The following is a 20421-nucleotide window of genomic DNA, read 5'->3' as shown; positions in this document are numbered from 1 at the left end:
CACCGCCTTATGTGTTTTTTGTGTGTGTGCATATGTATCTACAGATATAACAATGACACATTTCATATGATTGCCAAAACCTGTTTTCTACATGTGAATATTTGTGTCCCCACTTTGTGTACTCAGTATTTCAACACTTAAACACTCCAGGGTCCATGTATGTGGATATAAAGCAGACACAAGGTACTCTTTACCACTTGACCAACATTTGGCCTATATATATATATGGTGTATAGCAGATGTTTAGCAGACAGAAAACAGATGTTGCAAACACTTGAGGCAGATGTTGCCTTTACTAGCACGTTGGGACATTATAAGGGTAAAACCATTAAAAACACACTGTCTACAGATGTTATTTCCCCTTATAAAAATTCAACTTGAACAGATTCTCTTTTAGTTTATACTCCAGTATCACCAACTTAATAATTGCTTACTTGCAGCTAAGAGTTCAGTAAGAGTTCAGATAAAAACACAACAGCTTTGAAAACAAAGGAAGAGGCCACTGACCGGTGTTTTTCTGTGGCAGCTGTTTCGAAATGTCATTCCAAAGATTGCTCCAGCACCACAACTGATTCATTTTAAGGGGTTCAAAGTCTGGTATAGTTTACTTTTTACTTGCTGTCATCAAATCACATGAAAAGCCTAAAACCAACAGTTGATCCTACTAACAAGTATTGCCTGTGTAGTCAAAGCTTATTCTTCAAGCTTCATTGCTGTCCAAAACCACATCAGTCAGTCACACTGTTGCACTGGGTGACATGTTCCTTCATTACCACTAACAGACACACTGTAGTTTATTTTGAGGTGATCCTACATGCACCATCCTGCTGTCATAAACACTCATCAACACACCGAATCCATGGCTGTAAATTGTCCCAAACAAATGCACAGATCCCTGTGAGTCAGGGAAGTACCGCTTAAAGTTCTCCTGTAGGTCAGACATGTGCTCAACTATGTTCATGCTTCACAGAGTAACTCAGGGGAACACCCGTGTTCTCTTGGTAGGCAGAGAGAACAGGAAACATTGCCAGTTCTCCTGCAGCCAGCTGGGACTGCCACAGACCCAGGTGTGCAGTGAATCCTTGAATTCCATCCTCCAGCTCCAAAATGCTGTTCTCCTTTCCTTGTATTCAGTGTGTTGAGCTTACTGAAAATGTCCACGAGGTAGGCAAATCTTGCCAGCCCACGCTTGTCCTTAAAAATGCTTGGCAAGGTTAGGGTCTTCATTCTTGAGGTAGGCCATGACCTCTTCTCTCAGCTCCCACACTCTCCGCAGAACTCTTCCCCTTGAGAGCCATCTCAGCTCACAGTGAAAGAGCAGATGCTCATTCTCTGCCCCCATTTCCCTGCATAGCTCTGTGAAGAACCTGGATTGTAATTGTCATGTTTTGATTAGCTTCACTACACTCACAACTGTATTAAAAACCTCTCCTAGGTCATGCTGTAATGCTTTGCTGGCCAAAGCTTTCCTGTGGATGATATAATGTGTCAGCTTCACATTTGGGACCACTCCACGAACATGAGCCACAAAACCACACCTGCACCCAATCATGCTCCTGGTTCCATCAGTGCAAATTCCAATACAGTTTATCAATTCCAATTTGAAGTCTTTCAAATTTGTGTCCACAACTCTGAAATTTATCTCCTGTTGCTGTTGTGTGCAGCCAGTCACACAACAGGAACTCCTTGATATCCTTACCACTGATGTATCTGGCAAAAACCATTAACTGGGGAATCCCAGCAACATCAACAGACTCATCTAGCTGCAGTGAAAATATTTTGTCTTCCAATATTTCCTCTGTAACTGACTATGAATGTCCGCTGCCATGTCCTTGATTCTGGTTGGCAACAGTGTTATTTGAGAGTGGGACAGACTTAACTTTGTACACTGCTTCCTCACACCAAGAGAGAGAGACACACATATTTTTTTAAACACGGTTTTATCAGCTGCTCCTCAATGGAATGGGGCTTCTTTGCCTTGGCAATGTGGAGGCTGACTTGATATGATATCTCCAGTGCTGCTCTGTGCCCTTTGAATGCCTGATAGATGAGAGAGAGGATATTATCATTAAAAATCATCACCACATTAGTCTCTCTCTCTTTCTCTCTCTCTCTCTCTCACACACACACTGATTTTTTGACATTTGACCAGCATGGAAACTAGCACACATACACACTTAACCAATGCAAACTTAACACACATTACTGACTCTTCCACCGTCTAAACAATGTTGAATAAATGCACTTTGCTGCCTAATCCACATTAGGGGCAAGCCTGCGAGTCGAGGATGGAATGTCACATGTGACTGTTGTGTGGCGTTGGCTGTCACCGCGACACGGAGCCAGTTTGGTAAATGGGAGAACCTTGTGAAAAGTGACATTAAAAAGTAAACAACTTCATGGCCAGCTAGCTAACTTTATTTAATCTCCAATTTGCAGGCTTGGTTAGCAAGATAACGTGATCAATCTAACAAGCTAACACTGACAAGTAACATTAGCTAGCTAGCAACATACATACTAATCAATTCAATGAGTCAGCAACTAACCAGTGCAACTTACAGACACACGAAACAAACAATTCAAATTCTACAAACAAACATGACTGACTTTTCCGCTGTCAAACTGTTGCCTTAAAGTCTCTTCTTTGTACAGGAAAAATTCTTTGGACTAGCCCTGATGCTGTGAGATATCTATCCAATTGTTCATTAAGCTCTCATTACTGAGCACTTCTCCACATAAAACACATTGAGCTCTCTCCTCTGCATTTTGAATGGCTGTGGTGAAGCCAACGTTCATAAACTCCTCCTTGTACTTAGTTTCCACATCATGCACATGATTGAGAGTGAGGAAATCACAGAAATCACACTCAACATTACATCATTCCAGCCTACGCTATAGGGCGCCAACACATTTTCATATCCAGGATCACTAGAAGGTGGTGGAGATGGGGGGGTTAACAGCCCTGAGCTGAACAGACCAGCATAGCAAAAAAGAATGCTCCTCTTCTATTTTAATTAGGAAAATGAATTCACATATCATAGAATTGTTATGCATTTTACTCAATAAATAAAAACATGTCCGTGACCCATTCTGGGTTGCAACCCTAAGTTTGGGAAACAGTGGTGTAGCTTTTCAAAGGAGGAGTAACACATTCTCCCTTGCACAACTGAAAAGTTGAATTCAAAAGCAATAAAATGCAACCTTGGTCAAGTCATTACACTCAGGGATTTGCCTACTTGGTCTGGTATGACCAGTAGCTAATTGTGGCTAATGTCAGCTAATATTTGTCAACTTAAGATAGATGCTGCTGTGTTACGGAGGTTATTGAGTTAGTTTGCTGACTTTTACTATTATCATTATCACGTAACTGGCCCCCGTGGCTACAGCTTTGACTGTTAAGCAAAAGTTACATAGTCTCGATTTAAGTGGGTCAAAAAATCAAACATGAGAAACATGTTGGAAGATGTTAAATTATCTGCTGAGACCAGAACACATCACAAAAAATCCTGCTCAATTTATAATTGTGGCAAGATGTTTTGTGGTTGCATTGACTTGCATTAAGCTGGTGGGAGAAGTTACATGTTGTTCAGATGAAGAAGTGTCTCTACCACTTATACATTGGATCTGAATGTACTGAACTGTGTTACATCAAAATGAACAAGTTTATAACACAGGCTGTATTCAGATGGAACACAAAACACATTTTCATCTTCTTTTAATAACATTTTATTATCAAAATCTGTTTTTGTATTCTGGAGTATGTTTGGCTACAGCTAATTATAGTAATCTTGAATTGTTTGGCTGGAAACTGAGTCAAAACCAGTCAATCCAGCTATTTCATTCATTTTCCGCCAGACCCTCTCCTTTTTGTCTTGTGGCTTAGGATAACCAAAAGTATCAGCTGCTTGGTGGGAATCCCAAAGTCTATTTGTTTTACTGTGTCATATAAATTTCTTGCAAAAACTGAAACATTTTCAACTCAGTAGTCACAGCTTCACCTCATTTTCTGCTGCCTACAACAAATATGCGTTTGTTTCTTTGCTTTTCAACCCCCAAGGGCACCAGGACGCCCCCACTGTGAGTGTTTTTGATTTTGTATGCTTTTGTATATTTGTGTATTATATCTGAACACACCTTAAGAGAAAGTGGGATAATCTGTTGAGGTGTGACGGTAATATGTTGCAGATGGGACAGAAACATTTCAGGTTCCTTCCTGCCCCTGTATGTTCTCGCCACAGTTTCTAGTGCTGAAGGGAATAAGCTTTAAATGATGTTGAGTATTCCCCGCCGAGCATAAGTTAGTTTGAAGGTTTGTGTATGCTCATCACCGTTAATATTGGTCCTTTATTAGCAGAGTTTGGTCTGTTGGGGCTTCCTGTGATTCAAGTCATCACACTTCCTCTGTTTTTCCCTCCATCTCAGTTGGAGATTTTCCTCCCGACTGTCTTTCTAGCTTGGTTCAGTACAGAGGAACACACTCACACACACACACACACATCAAATGCAATGCATCAGCTCATTCAAAATTATTCATCCCTCTGACACGCACACACTGAAATGAAAATTGTGAAATCAAAGTATTTCACATCCGTTTGACACTTATTCCCCATACACATACACACACACACACACACACACACACACACACACACACACACACAGCAAGCCAGCAGAATTGAATTTCTGTTAAATCAAAATTTCCCAGCATTTTCACACGCACACAAACAGTGCTTGTTGACGTTGGCTGTCAAGCTGTAAGTGTGCTCGGAGTCACTGATCCCTCTGCCTCTTAAACTGATTTCTCCTCATCTTTAATTCAGGGCTTCACCGTCCCCCAGTTACCCCTCTCTTCTTCAGCCCCTCTCCCGCTGCAGGGTTTCCTCCTCTCCTCGTCTCCTCTCTCTCTCTCCTGCAGAGACGTGTTGTTTTGTTCTTTACTAAGCAGCATATGCGGTATATTTGTTAAAAAAACTAATTACGGGCAGATCATCTGAAACAGAGAGATAACACTCAGTCTCTCAGGAAATGGAGGTGGGATCTTTGCATGCTGTGGAATTTGACGTGAGCAACGAGCAGCCGTATCATTTGGACAGACAGTTCTGAATGCAAACAGCAGGAGGGTGACATGATGTTACCCTCCACTGTGCCCAAAAGCTAAACTATACTTTCAGCACTGCAGTTATACCAGCAATGACCTCTAAACACAGTTTATTTGAAAGTTACAGAAATATCAACAGCTTCTCCTAAAAAAAATAAAGAGCAGATAAAAACAGTTGGGGCTTGTATTCTGGCAGGTGGCAGTGAAAACAAGCAAGGTGTCCATGGTGCAGCAACATGCTAGTTTACTAGCTATCTAAGTCATGCTGTGTTGTCAGCAACATGTTAAGCCAAAATTACAAGCTGCTCACTCAACACTCAACAGAGTTATGACCTGTCTGTATAGATTAGAGACAATAATTAAATACCATACAATACCATACAATTCATACAACTGCTTATCATACATGTCAGCCCTGCAACAATTTGTTCTTTAAAAAAGGTGGCATTTTTGTCAAGTCACAACTGTCTGATTAAGTGTGATTGAGGAATTTGGAACACTGCAAACTGAGCAGCTTATAATAAAGATGAAAACAAAGTGTGCTCTAAAACCACCTAAAAGTTAATTGGAGCTGGGTGGACAAGCATACAAATGAAACATAGGATTAATTCAGGTGCAGCATTAAAAGTCACATTAACATTAGCTGACTGGTATCAGCTGCTTCATTCATGCTCATTGGTGAACTGTATGGCTACCAGCCAACCAGTAACATGCAATCATATTCATACAGGTGTACAATGTGGCCATTATAATTAGACAAATGTCAAAGCTGTTTGCTGCTGCAGCACCCTCAAAGTTTTATCTTGGAGAGTGCTACTGTATATATGACAAAAGTATTTTAAGGCAACAGAGGGAGCTTTTCAAAATATGATAAAAAAAAATGCCTCAAGTGATGTCACTTGAGTCAGCGTCAGATGGGGCTGAAGCATAGACTATAAAAAAAAATATGGACGTAGTCACCATGATGTCACCCATTGGTTTGTGAACTGCCATTTCGAAGCCGTAGCGAGTGTAGCGATTTGACCATCACCATCTTGGATTTGGCCGTCGCCATGTTTGATTTTTGGAGCCAGAAGTGACCATATTTGGACGAGAGGGTGGCGCTGAATATAGTGCTAGCTGCTAGATTGGTTAGCACAGTGCATTTACAATCTATGGTTAACAGTGATAATGCTAATGCTAATGCTAATTTTCACTAGTGAAAAACAGGCCTAAAACCATAAAAACAAAATGTACTCACCGGAAAAACTGAACATCCAACTCATTGATGGGTCTTCTATTACAACCAAATGCCGAACACGACTGTTTTTAGGCGACCACAATGTTACAATTAACTTTAGTGAACTGAAAACACACTGTGAATAGCAGCAGCTACGTCTATGCGCAATGGTTACATTACTTAAGCAACGTTGTCGCCGTGGTAGCAACTTCTCAATCACAACGTAGCCACACCCTAAAGCATATGCTGCTTTATTGTCTGTTTTACTCTAAATGGGGCCATAATTTACAAAATGAACATCATGCTGTATTTAAGAAGACTTGAAACTAGCGATTGAGACCATAAACTCATTAGGAAACAGTTTACTGAGGTAATGAATCAAGAGAGAATTAGGGTCATATTCTCATAGACTTCCATACAATTGGACTTCTTTTTGCAGCCGGTGTAGTTGCCCCTTGATGGCCATTAGATAGAATGCAGGTTTTTGGCACTTCTGCATTGGCTTCATTTTTCAGCCCTGGAGGTTGCTGTTTGGGTCGAAGACTAGTTTAAAAAATGGGTGTGGAGTTAGAAAGAAGTGACTGTCAGCTTTTGAGTTGCGTTGATGATTTCTCTGGTTCTGCTGCATCAGTTATGACACTTTTTAAACTGTCCATCACTCTATGTTATAGCAGTGCAATGCTAAATTTGTAGAGTACGCTTTTTAGGGGGGATTGGTTCTGCCAGCAAAATCCAAACAGCAACAAGGACCTGCTCTTTTACAGCTGACTCAAAAAGCAGAGCCTTTTCCAGCAAACTATTTCTGTCTAACTGTATAAACATTTACTTTGAATGGTCAATTAATTGATGTAAGTGTTTCTGACCTGATGTTTAGAATTTCTCAATAACTCACAAAACCCAAGTACCTTTAAAGAAAACCAGTGCAGACGTGTTTTCCAGTATGATGCAGTAGCTAAGTTGAGCAAATTCAAGTCTCTGCAAATTGATTTCGATAGTGTACTTAAAAGAAAGAGAACCAAAGTGCCCCTAGAAGGGAAGGAAAACTAATTTAATAATTACAGCACTACTTGCATTAATTGGGAAATGGCTGTCGGTAATGTAAGTTGTAAGCACATACTGGACTGATGGTCCTTTAACAGATCTGATAGCATCTCACCAAATTCCCAACGTGCAGGCAGCAATTTGCACATTTAATTTCCTCTCAGATTAAATTTTCCATGTTTCACTTACCAAAATAGACAAAATACTTTCAACCCACAAATGAGCATGCTGGAGCTCAGCAAGACTCACAATTTATGACCGACAATCATTAGTGAAATATTATGCTGTCACCATTTGCAATCTGTGTGTAAACCGTGCTTGCAAATCACTTTTATGAAGTAGGCCCCAAAGTGACACATAGACCGCACCACTTTTTACTTGGATAATCAAATTTTTCTGCAAATGAAAAAGTTATCCCATCAGAGTGATTTGAAAGATGTTATCATTGCTTAAAAATTCTACACATGGCGGCTTAAATCTTTTAAATAATTTAGTCGTTAAGAAAATTGTTACAACTTGTCACCACAGTTACTGCATGTCTCTCAATGATTCTGTGCTCTGCAGCAACATTTCCACAGAAAATCAATTCTTCTCAGCTCCTGATTGGCTGCTGCAGGGTTAGCAAACGTTTAAAGTGTACTCCTGCACCTGTGTGACTTGCATGCTAAGTATAGACCAAAAAGATGAAGGTCTGGCACACCTACAAAAAGGAAACTGTCAGAATGGAAAAACAGGAGTGAGATGTTTGTATTCATTTATTGTTTAGCGTCCCTGCTCTATCCTCGCCTCATCATCTCACAGCGTTTGATTTCTCCCACTGGACAGAAACAGCAATTCAGCTTTTGATGAACACATTTCTCTTTCTCCGCATCCACGCTGCCTCTCGTTTTGTCGTGTTTTGGTGATGTGTTTTCCTTGCGGTCACTGTGGTCTCATGATGTGACGGTTGCTCGCTTCCCTCCAGGGCTTTCGGTTTTCCAGGCTGAATTAGAGGAATATTTCAGCGACGCCCCGCTGTTCAGAACACTGCTGCCCACACAAACACATTCCATTCACTTGATGGACCAGACACACATACACACACACACACACACATACACACTTTCTCTCCCCAAATACTACACGTACAGTGTCTCCTTCTGACCTTAACCTCTCTTTACACTCGCTGCGTGATGCTGGACAGCTTAGCTGAACCAGTGTGTGTGTTTATGTGTGTCTATTTATTTTCTTGTATTCCAGTGATCCAGATGTTCATAATCTACTTCAAAACATTGTCACGTTCACACTGATGTTTATCCAAATTCAATTTTATATGCAGAAAAACATTCATACAAAAACATTCACATACAAGCTGATGTTTCATCATCACTGTGGCAACAACAGTCTAATAAATGAACTTTCTCTTCTCAAACATCCCAGAATCTCAGTCACCCTGCTCTCTGCTCAAACTGTCATTTGAAAGAAAAGTTGATTAATCACAGCATTGTTAAAATTAAATGTAATGTCTCTTATTATTGCTCCATTAGGCTGTGGTCAGAAAAAAAGTATCTTTTTTTAGGAGTTTTCATTGTTTGGTTGCAGAAGATTGTCATACGCTATGTGTAAAAAAGCGGGAAAAAAAATAAAGATTAAAAAACAGCACTACAATTTGAATATTACTTCTGTAGTGTAATCGGTAAATTCAGTTTGTCTGAAAGTCTGAAAAAAAATTATGATGTCATTGTAGTTATCGGCTTGAGACTTCAAATTTAAAACAGAAAGCTTGTGTTAAAAACTGAGGTTGGTCAAGTTTGAAAAAATATGGGAATTTTCCAGGTGGGAAGGGTACCAAGTTGCATTATGGGAAGTGTAGGATTGGGTTGTTTGGAGTGTAACTCATAGTAAGGACTAAAAATCAAGATATCTCCACCGCTGCTGCTGCTTCGATTTTGACCATTGTTTTTTTAATCTGTCTCTCACAATAACCCTAACTTTATGAAAGTGACATTCTAAATCGCTGGAGTACACCTTTAAAGGGCTGTTTAAAGGGGTATCCCAATGAATATGTCACTTCTATAATGTTAGGCAACTTGCAAGAACCAGATATAAAAAAAAGAATGGTCAAAATTGAATCACCAGAGGTCAAGATATCTTGATTTTTTGTCCCTGGCTTGGATCAACCTCCAAACACCTATCCTAATATCCTACACTTCCCAGAATGCAACTCAATAGCATCTTTCGTCAGAACATCCCTGCCTGGTAAACACCGACATCTTTCAAACTCAACGTCCCCGGTTCAGGCTTTATGTTAAAAATTTGAAGTCTGAGAAAACCCAGATGAGTACATTTCTGAGACTCGGCACAGCTTCTCCAGAGCCACAGAAGACATTATATTACTGGTTTCACATGCTGAGTAATACTCCCTGTGACTAGTAAATTGTCCTTCACATCTTAAATAGATGACGTGTCCCTTTAACTAAATTCTTAGCTCTTATCGTCTTGCACCAGCATAAGCAGAGCTATTGTTTATTTCTTTACTCAATCATACAGCCAAATGGCAACCACAATAACACGCCACTCTTTACACCATTAAGCTCCTGCCATGCTTTGTGTTGGAGCAGAGAAACACTCTATCCTGCTGTATGCGATCACGGCTTGAGAAGAGCAGTGAGCAGCAGCTGTCTGTCTCAATTGTAGTCTTTGGTCTGAATCCAGTTGTAGAAGGCAGCAGAGCTAAAGCACTGCTCCACCTGCAAGGGGAATCATTGAGGAAAATAAATGTTTGATTCTCTTTCAGGAAACCTGTTTTGTTCTTTTGTCAGATGACCAGGAATTATCCTGACCCTCAATGTTGTGTTATAGCTATCAGGGGTGCAGAAGAGAGAAAGAGTACTGTAGTTTATTTACAAGAAAACTATATAGATTGATACTTTAACAGAGTGTTTACTCATATATGTGGCAGTTGATATTTGTTTGTCCCTTGCATAGAGACCGCCCAGCAGTCTCTCACTCTCCACAGCCAGCTTTCTGTCCAGGTGGTTGGCAGGTTGAGGGTGGATGAGATTAGTTAAAGTTGCATGCGCTTGCGTATTGCTTTGCTCGTGTAACGCGCGGGTGGAGGCTCCTCCTGCGTTATGGCGTTGATGTGATGCCCCGCTCTGCGCTCTGCAGCCTTCAGCTTCTCTCGCAGCTCCTGCGCCTCCTGCTCGGCCTTGCGCGTGGCCTTGCGGGCGTTCCTCAGGGAACGCTTCACCTTGCGAACGCGTTCCTTCAGCTGCCGGTTTCTCCTTTCCGCCGCGGTCAGGCGCTCCCGCAGCTTGCGGCCTCGCTCCTCCTCCTCGAACAGCGCCGCCTGCACTGAAGAACACAGCAGCTGGAGGGAAGAGGAGAGGGAAAGTGGTGCAGTAAAGTTACCATACAGAAAGGTTGTTTGTTTTCTCAACAGGCTAACCAAACTGCTTTAACCCACCAGTTGCCATCTCGTCAGCTGGTTGTGTATAGTGTGGGAGCACTGGTGATGTGATTTTCCCAGCAGCCTCTCAGAGAAAATGGAAAAAAACTTTGGTCTTTTGATCTCCCCAGTGCTGTTATTGTTCCCTTGCTCATGTTTATCCTCCTCTGAAAAACCTAACACACTTGGAAGCATGGAGGATGAGGAAATAAATTGGAGCTCCTGACCCTCGTCGTTTAAATTTAACCACAATGCTCCCAACACCCGGTTCAAAAAAACAAGAGGATGATATATGCTGTGCTGTTATGGGTTCATGCACGTGTGTCTAGGCAACATAAATGTATCACCCCACAGACCCCCCCCCAATCCCTCCCTGACATCGTGAGGATCACGTACTTTGATGTTTCAGGGGCCCTAATTTTCCATCTCATTGGCGGACCAGAGCTGACCTGAACCAGCAGGGTTAATAGGGGTGAGTGCTCTCGTAGTCCCAGTGGGGAGTGTGTGTGTGTTTGTGTGTGTTCATGTGTGACTCAGTGTCAAAGGAACATATACAAACCAAGGAAAATCTTTCAGCTTCACACCGTTTTTCACATACAGTACCATCACCCTTTTTGCACACACTTTTTATGGTCAGTGGTAACTTGTGTCCCAGTAGCTTGAGTCCACAGCACCAGTATCCCCATAAATTGTGTTGACACAGTGTATTCTGTATGTGAGTCAGTGTTTGAACTTCTGTGATTATTTGCTTTGCTTTGAAACAGACTGATCTCTACGGCACTTCATACAGACACACAGAGAGCTCTACACTGTGACCTAAGTGCACTTGCAGACTACAGTAGCCCCACTTAGCAATGATGAACACAAACACATTCACATACTGTCTAAAGAAAACTCACTGTGGCCTGTTCACACCAGCCTCGCATGGCTACAGATGAGTCCACTTCAGATCCAACACCAAACTAACACACAATAATTCTAGGCTCAGAGTTTTTCCACAAAAATGTTTTGTATCAGTAGCTATTGTCACATTTTCTAACATGTGTCTTGGCACCAGCTTTAGATTTTCTTAAGATATTAAAGTAATAGTCCAACATTTTAGGAAGTTTGCTTTTTTGCTTTCTTGGCAAGAGTTACATGAAAAGATAGATATCACTCATGTGTGTGTGTGTTGAGTACAGAGCTCAGTAGAGCCCGGAAGCATTTGGTTAGCTTAGCATAAAGACTGGAAACAGGTGGAAAAATGATAGCATGGCTAAGTGCAAAGTTGAAACATATCCACCTATCTCATTTGTTTAATCTTTACACAAGCTGAAATGTAAAAACAAGCTGTGGTTTTATAGGAAGTTCAGTGTTGTTGTTGTTTCCTACTGGTGCAGTGACCGTGAGCCAGGATAGCTGTTTCCCTCTATATCCAGTTTTTATGCTAAGCTAAGCTAATCGGCTCCTGGCCCTAGCTCCATATTTACTGTACAAACATCTGCAAGAAAGTGAATAAGTGTATTTCCCGACACGTCTAGATATTCCTTTAAAGCTTGGGGAAGTTCCTCAATTAACTGGTGACTCAGCTCATCACATTCAGTAACTGATGCTTAGCTAAAGGCTCCACAGTGCTGCCTAAATTAGGATATTCCAAGATCAATGCAGGAGGACGGAGATCTGAGATTATCCCCAGAAATGTTCACAAATCCATCATTAAATTGTAAATTGTAATATAGATTTAATAATTAACAAAAACTCTCACTTTTGAAAAGTTCTGAAAGCACAAAAGGTTTTTCATGTTTCCAAAGTTTACAGAAAGTGTTTGTATTTGTCCTAATATTGACTATACTGTATACATTTCATTTTAATAGGGTTAGTCCACCAAAATTACAGCTAATCAATACTTTGGAACTCTTTTATACAGAAAAAATAGTCTAAATACACTATACAGAGAGAGAGGTTGCATTTGCAAACACATTGCAAATACATGGTATGTGCCTTAGACCACTAGGTCAAGGGACGACCGCCTACTGACGAAGTGTTTTAAATGCTAAATTTCAATGCTGTGAGTACTACAAACAAAATTTCATTCATCTCCATTTTGTGAGGGTAGAAGCATAAATCTCAGAAATAAATATCTCAAAATCTAGTCAACTAAAATCAAAACCATCTCTGAATAGATAGATAGAGCTAGAGATAAGAAAGAAAATATATTATTATATAATATGGATATAATATGAACAAACCCTTTAAGGGACGTCTTTTTCTTTTCTTCCTATTCATCTCCCCAAAAAAGTAAGATCCACATTACATAATGTTGATACTTTTTTTGTTACAGTTTGAACCCCTGTCCATGCTCATAGGAAGGCTCTCAGTGGGGCGCACATGCACACACAAACACACAGCACCTGTCAAAACATCCGAGTGTTACCTGCCTGCTGTTAAGCATCATCTGTATAAACAGTATTTAGAGGACATGTGAAGGCACACACATGCATGTGCAAAATGCACTCAATTTCAAATGTACAAAAATTTACAAGGCAGTAAGACAGAAAGAAAAACAGACACAGTGTATCCTCTGACAAATACTCTGTATCAAGGCTGCACACTGTAAAAAAATAAGTATTTGAAATCTACTAAAATGCATTTAAAGCTGCACTAATCTATATTTTTACTTTAACAATGGAATGGAAATGACTATATGTAATGTGAAAGTTGTCGCTCATAGTAAAGAACCCACAGATGATCCGACTTTTCCATTCACTTAGCTCCCTCTGTTTTAGCGACTTTCAGCTCATTTTTTGGTTTTATGAGCGGCTGTTTTGACTGTTTTGATTCATTCTCACCGCTCTCGCCATGGTTCTTAAAAATGAGTTGAGAAATATAACGAATGCAGATGCTTCCACACAGGTGCACTGCATGGTACAATTAAGCAATTAACATCCAATCATGTTCTGTGGCATGTATTAAAATGCTGAGCAGGCCCAGTTGATTCTGATTTTGTGTCAAGATGGCAAGAGGAAAAGATCTAAGTGACTTTGAAAGAGGGTTCATTGTTGGGGCAACAGATGGCAGGAGCTTCAGTCACAAAGACTGATCAACTGCCTAGTGTTTGACATCTGCATTACATCTATGGGAAAGACATCAGTAAATATGGTCAGAAATCGTGGTTGACAGCACACATTTGATGAGCTTCATGCTCGTGCATTAGTGCGATATGAGAGGAAAAACAGAAGAGCAACTCTTCGTCAGGTGACTGAGAATGTCAATGCAGGACGTGATCAGACTGTGTCAGCAAGAACAGCCTGTCTACAATTACATAGAGAAGGATATTATAGTAGGGTTACAATCCATAAACCCCTGTCACAATTGTGACAGTTCTTTCACTATGACCATGGACGTCCATGAAAAGAGAATAAAATGAAGAAAACTGACACCGTTAAAAGGAAGAGAGAGTGAAAGGGGAGAAGGAAGTGAGGGGCGTCTTTGTGTTTGTCCAACCTGACCTATACTGTTCGTTTATTTCTGCAGACTGAGCGTTATATCTGAGCATTAATGCCTGACTGGATTTCTTCTTCTAACTTGATATAGAAACTCATTGTGCCCCCCAACTACTCCCACACGCGCGCACACACACACACACACACGCACACGCACACACACTCATTTAGTGTCTTTAGAGATTCACTATTGACGTCAAAGAGACAAGCCAGGGTTTCTCCTCTTCTTCCTGAGGTTTTATTTTGCTTTGTGTGTGTAGGGAGGTGAGGTTATAAAAGAGAGACAAAAAGAAAAGAGAAAGTGAGAGATGAAGAGATAAAAAGAAGAAAAAGGAGACGGAGAGAGAGAGAGAGAAAAAAACAAACAAAGGCGAGACGGAGAAAGCGGAAAACACAAAGAGGCACTTTTCATTAATTTCCACACTTTTCTCCTTTATTTCCCTAACACACACACACACACACACACACACACACACATGCACACACACACACTCACACACACACACAGAGTCAAACACTGTATTCATCATGAGCTTTAGTATTTAAGCACTGAGTGGAACTGGCAGACTGTGTTGTCCTCCTTTTATCCCTCTGAGAGTCCACATAAAATGTTTATGAGAGTCAGCAAACTTGTTTCAAGGTGTTTACATGACAGTTACAGCGGGTGTTTCCTTACTGTAGTTATAATAAAATCATTAGAGTGCATGTAAACATGTAAATGTGCTAATTAAGGAGTATTCGTGGAATTTGTCTCTACTTTCCCATCCAATTATATCTTACTCGTCTCAAATGTCATCCCCTCAAATAAATAGCTAAGTGCCCGAAAAAGATCTTGAAAAAGACGCAGACTATCAGTAAAAAAGAAATGTGTATTAAAGAGATGAACAGCGGGCTTACAGCTGTCTCTACCTCTGGCCCGTGGTAAAAGCTGCTTTGAGTGCTACTGGTAAGAGGAGCCTCTGAACAAAAGCTAATTGAAGGTTTTGGCAGAGAAGTGGAGGAAGTCTCTTGTCTCTCCTCCTGGAGGGGCGTCTGGTTCCCACGAGGTTGAAACCAGAAGCAAACAGCGTTTTAGGGCTGTTTTATGTTCTGATTCCAGCTGAAGGATGTCTTGAAACCTCAAAGCATTAAGATAGTGATGCAGCCAGGGAGGCACTTTGAAGATCCTTTGGACAAAACTCAAGAATTCAAGATAGCGAAATTAGAAAAAGGCTCCTCCTTGTTGTTTTTGATTTCTTTGTTTTTCCTCAAATTTTTTCTCTCTCAAATTCGAAAGGCAAGGAGCAAGAGAACATGGATCTGTAAGGAGAGACATAAAGAGGAGCAAAGTAGGTCCTTCCATCACATACTTCCCGGAGCAAAACACCTGTTTGGCGTCCCACCTCGCCTGAAGGTCACAACCTCTACATGCGAGTGCTCGTCCTCTAAATGAGCGGTGTCTTTAACCCCTGCCTAAATAACCTATGACCTCATACATTAGACCCTGGAGTCAAACCCAGAGAGAAAAGGAGAGGAGGGTGTCACCACCTCCTGCACTTTTCATGCTATATCTGAGCAGGTTTGACTGTTGATAATAAGAAAATGCTGTAAATCAATCTGGGAAACAGTCGGTCATGCCATCCTTTATGAATGCTGCAGGCAGTGTGAGGATCAGTCAGGACCAAGGTGCAACATCAATCCATCTTCATCAGAATTAGAGTCTGAGATGACTGTAATAATGCTACTCAATACAAATCTTTTTCAATTGTTTTCAAGTCTTTTAGGGCAAATCCAAGTCAAGTCTCAAGACATTTAAGACAAGTCCAAATCATCTGAGACAATTCAAGTCGAAATTCCTTTGTGATGAGTCCAAATCAAGTCTCAAGTCCCAAATCAACACTCAACAAGTCTTTCAGGTCTCTGAACACTGACCATCAAATTGACACAACATTTTCATTTTCATTTCGTGTTCATACTGTCTTTATTCTTTACAGAGCTGAAACCAAGTCCCTTCAATGTACAGGCCTGTCTGTTGCTGTCTTATTCATTTTTATTGTTTCAGTGTTTTACCAGCTCAAGAATTAAGATTTTAATGGTTTTGCTTCCAAGTTTCAAGTCAGGTCTTTAAGGAATCAAGTTTCAAGTAAGTCAAGTCTCACAGCAGTCAAGACAAGTATACAAAGACACAAATAAACACGAATACATCCATTTTTAAGTGACAAGATTTATGAAATATTCTGAAAAAGTGGGCTAAAAATGCACATAATTTGATATTATGGCACAGACAAGTTCACATAAAAGCCGTTGAAAGTTTTCTGAATGTATTTTTAGCGTTGATGCAAGCTACCAATTCAAAATCTACTCAACGTCAGTCTCTTGAAATGTGGGGCAAACCCCCAAAGCAGGGGCTTCCGAGTGTCTCTCCCTCCCCAGCCACTGTGTTCTGTCTTGTTTAAAGTGTGACCTGCTTGTCTAGTCAGAGGAGGTGTGATAATACATGCCTGAATCACAGCAGCCGGCCTTCCTCCCTCTGTCGACAGGGTTCAGCTTATCTCTGGTCAGCAGGGTACGTTGCTTTAGACTGATATGGACTGAAGCTACAGAGTGACACACTTTCAAACTGCTATCTGTCAAAAGATGTGGTTCTCTGCTATTTGACCTTTGAGCCTGGGACGGCCAGCGTCCTGTCAACCCGAGGAGCCAGACGGACGGACCTCGACCAATCAGTAATTGCTTTGATCTCCAACTGGCTGACACATGATCACATGGGACCTATCACATGCTGGGAATCTATTAAGAGTAGAATCAATTCTTCTGTGTGGATGTGTGTGAGTAGTTTTTTTTCTTGTATCTTTTATCCTTCTGAGGATCAATCCGGTGTGACGATTTGTGTGTGTGTGTGTGTGTGTGTGTGTGTGTGTGTGTGTGTAGCTCTGCACAGTGCGAGAGGGTAGTTAAACTGTGTTCCTACTGATCCTCACCACATTCCTGTCAGCGGAGTCACAACTCAAGTCAGGATTAAGTGTTCACACATACACACACACACACACACACACATACACACAAACCAAGGCCTTGCTCTGCTGCTTAATTTTTCTTCCAACACACACTTCCCTCACATTCTCATTTTTACCCCCTCAGTGGATTCAGGTCCAGCCAGCAGTGAGAATGTCAATGGTTGAAACCCAAACAATACCTGTTAGTCCCCCCCCCCCCCCACACTTCCCTGCTTCCTGCTGTTCATCTGGACTGTTAATCTGTTATCTCCATGGTAACGAGATGGTGTCAGGTTTGTTTATATGACCTGCAAACACCAAAAAAAACTGACCTGACTGAAAAAGTGGCAATTATAAACTTCAGAGAGGAATGGGCAACCTGTTTGGGCTGTTTTCGATTTTAAAGAAACAGTGAGCATTACTACTACAACTATAAACTTAAACTGAATGGCAGCCCTCAATGTTAAAGAAGTCTACTTAGATTTAGACATTCGAATGGTTTGTGCATTGCATTGTATCAGACATGACATGGTATGTGTGGCTTCAACAACATGACTGTGATGCCCTACCCTGCTGTCCTCCTGAGTGTCCCACTCGGGGCTGAAAGTGTGGAACGGCTGGCTCCCTTGGGTGCAGTTGGAGAACTGGAAGAGGCTGGAGAAAGTGCGTCTGATCTCAGCCGTGTCAGGGAAGATGGCGTCCTGGAAGTTGACGCCATGGGGGAGGAGGTTGTAGTTCTCATCCATCCTGCAGGAGGAGATGAAGAAGAGGAGCTGTGAGGAGAAATCTAAGGTTGCTGTGAGTTTCTAGACGTCAACAGATGTAGGGAAGTAAAAATGTACACATTTTCAAGTCTAACTTGATGGAAATACTTAAAGTCTTCTTAATTATTTTACAATGTTGACGGTAAATCACAGTTTGTTCCAACACAAACAGTGAAAAGACTCAAGAATTATTGGAATGCAAGTTAAATGTGCAAACTTCCAAAATGCACTTTCTGTCTGGCAAAGAGATTTATGGGCAACAATAAAACTTATTTCTGGACTGTTGCAGCCTAATTGCAAGAACAGTTTGAATCAGTATTTAGAGTCTAAATGTCTGTGGGAACTGCTTGGGGAATTGTGTCCAGTCATTGCACCTCACCTGAGGAAGAAGAAGTAGGAATAGTTCTCCATCACGGTGTGGGACTGGCAGGACAGGTAACCCAGTCCGGTTAGATTGAGCCTGGATCCTGCTGGCACCTCCAGCATGCTTCCCCAGGCCTGATCGCACTGCAGTTCCACCTCCGCAGAGTACAGCAGCCCTTCCTCGGCGCCCTCGTACCCGTACCCGAACCCGAAGGGCAGCGAGTTATACAGGCTGCCCGCCCCGCCGCCCAGGGGCTCGCGGTGGATCGCCAGGACCCGGGCGTACACGATGATCTCCGCCAGCTCCGCCCGGCAGCCCTCGCTCAGCGGCCGCCACTCGGAGGGCAGCTGGCAGCCGTGCGTAAAAGTGTCCAGATGCGCCAAAACGCCGAGCGCTGCAAAGAGGAGAGCCGTGGAAAACATCCCGAAGAGCCCGAAAAAAATCCTTTAAGCAGTTTATAAACGCTGTGCTGATGCTTCACTGACAAAAAAATTCAAAATTATCTTTTGTTCAAAATTCACTGTTTTATGCAGCTCAGTCTGTTCAGTGCATCCAAGTCGTTTGAAGTGAGTTCAGCATGTGTGAGAAGTAAACACTTGTGATGGTCACCTGAACGCTTAAGGATGCTGTACTTCACCAAAAGCACAAACAAAACAAAACAAAAAAAAAAAAACAGAGAAAAGTAACTTTTCACACTACTGCCCAAATCTTGCACAGACTCAGACCTTCTCGCTTTTCCAAACTTTTAGGAGAAAATAAAACAATGAGATCATTTTGCAGAAACTTCAACAACTCCAACCTGTTGCTGTCTCCACAGTGTTTCCATCTCATCCGTCTGCTGTGGGAGCGAGAGGCTTCACCAGAGCGCACCGATGCTGCGTTTAAGGACTGCTGCGAAGCTCCGACGTGAGCTTTCCATGTGGGCCGGTCAGTGCATTTAAGTGCTATTTAAAAAAAAAAGCTGATGACGTTGATAAAATTGATGGATATTAAGATTTTGAACATAAAACCTAATTTAAGATAAATAAATATTAATAGCCTATTAATAGCTGTTCTGGCAAACCTCAAACATTACTTTTTTTAAGTGTTTTTTCTTTTATGTTTAAAGGATTAAAAAGTTGTAATAGAACTAAAACTCAGAGACGCTGGCGTTGGATGCAATTCTTGTGAGATTTGCTATTATAAAATCAGTTTATCCCACGTAGCATTGAAAACATCCAGAGGACTATAAAGGGGAAAAATCAATCAGTCCCGCAGTAAAGTGGTTTCTGATATGGGAGAACATATTCAGAGGAAGTTCTCCAGGGTTTCTTTTAGGAGGTTCTGATAGGGTGCTTGAGGAGGTTTAAGGGTACTGCAGGAGGGGTTTGGGGATTCCTGGGGGAATTTTAAGGGAGTTCCAGGGTCTGCAGGGGACATTGTTTGAGTTATAGAGGTCTCTGAGATGGACTTGAATAGGTATCTGGGATACTTAATCCATGGGTGTTTGCAGGGAGCTTTACAGGGTTTGACTATGGTTTCACCACAGAATTAGTTGGAAGTGTGTGTGTGTGTGTGTGTGTGTGTGTGTGTGTGTGTTGGGGTGGGGGTGGGGTGGAGATGTGGGGGGATTGTTTCTTGAGAGACTTTGAGGCCCCCTGGTGGTCTTGAGGGGGTTTTCAGTTCTTGAAGAGGTCCCAGTGTTTGGTTGGGACCTCTTCAAGAAGGACTGTGGAAGGTGCCAGGGTTTCAAGTGACTAATCTGGATAAATTTCACAGTTGATGACTGCTTGGTATCAATCCATCAGCTGATACTATGTACATACAGTATACTCTCTATTATAGTCTGCAGCACACAGCTTGGCTCAGCATTGCCTCTTTTGAAGCTCTAATCACAAGGACTAATAATTACCAAGGAAGGTTTTGTGAGGTTTGGTCTAAGTTTCTGATTTATACAAAAGAAGGAACCTTAACAGGAAGTAAATATTCCTACAATTTGTTTGGCTTTTAAGGGAAATATGCTACCCAACATGTTGATACACAGTGCCTGTTATCTTCTATTTTTCACT

General features: G+C 41.5%; 1 protein-coding gene across 2 annotated transcripts; it reads right to left on the bottom strand.

The window, feature by feature from the left end:
- Positions 1-8647: 8647 nt before the first annotated feature.
- Positions 8648-19381, bottom strand: ccdc3a (coiled-coil domain containing 3a). Of its 2 annotated transcripts, XM_044344003.1 has the most exons (4): positions 19173-19381; positions 18389-18999; positions 17815-17992; positions 8648-10710 (listed from the first exon to the last, which is right to left on the bottom strand). In XM_044344003.1, the coding sequence occupies exons 2-4, from the start codon at positions 18793-18795 to the stop codon at positions 10405-10407; spliced, it is 891 nt and encodes a 296-aa protein (XP_044199938.1). In that variant the 5' UTR covers positions 18796-18999; positions 19173-19381; the 3' UTR covers positions 8648-10404. The 2 variants fall into 2 exon arrangements, with proteins under 2 accessions (XP_044199938.1, XP_044199937.1); XM_044344002.1 differs by having other exon boundaries at positions 18389-19381.
- Positions 19382-20421: the final 1040 nt, after the last annotated feature.

This window comes from Thunnus albacares, chromosome 23 (genome assembly GCF_914725855.1).
Source record: "Thunnus albacares chromosome 23, fThuAlb1.1, whole genome shotgun sequence".
Classification (NCBI taxonomy): domain Eukaryota; kingdom Metazoa; phylum Chordata; class Actinopteri; order Scombriformes; family Scombridae; genus Thunnus; species Thunnus albacares.
This window is presented reverse-complemented; position numbering and strand designations above follow the sequence as displayed.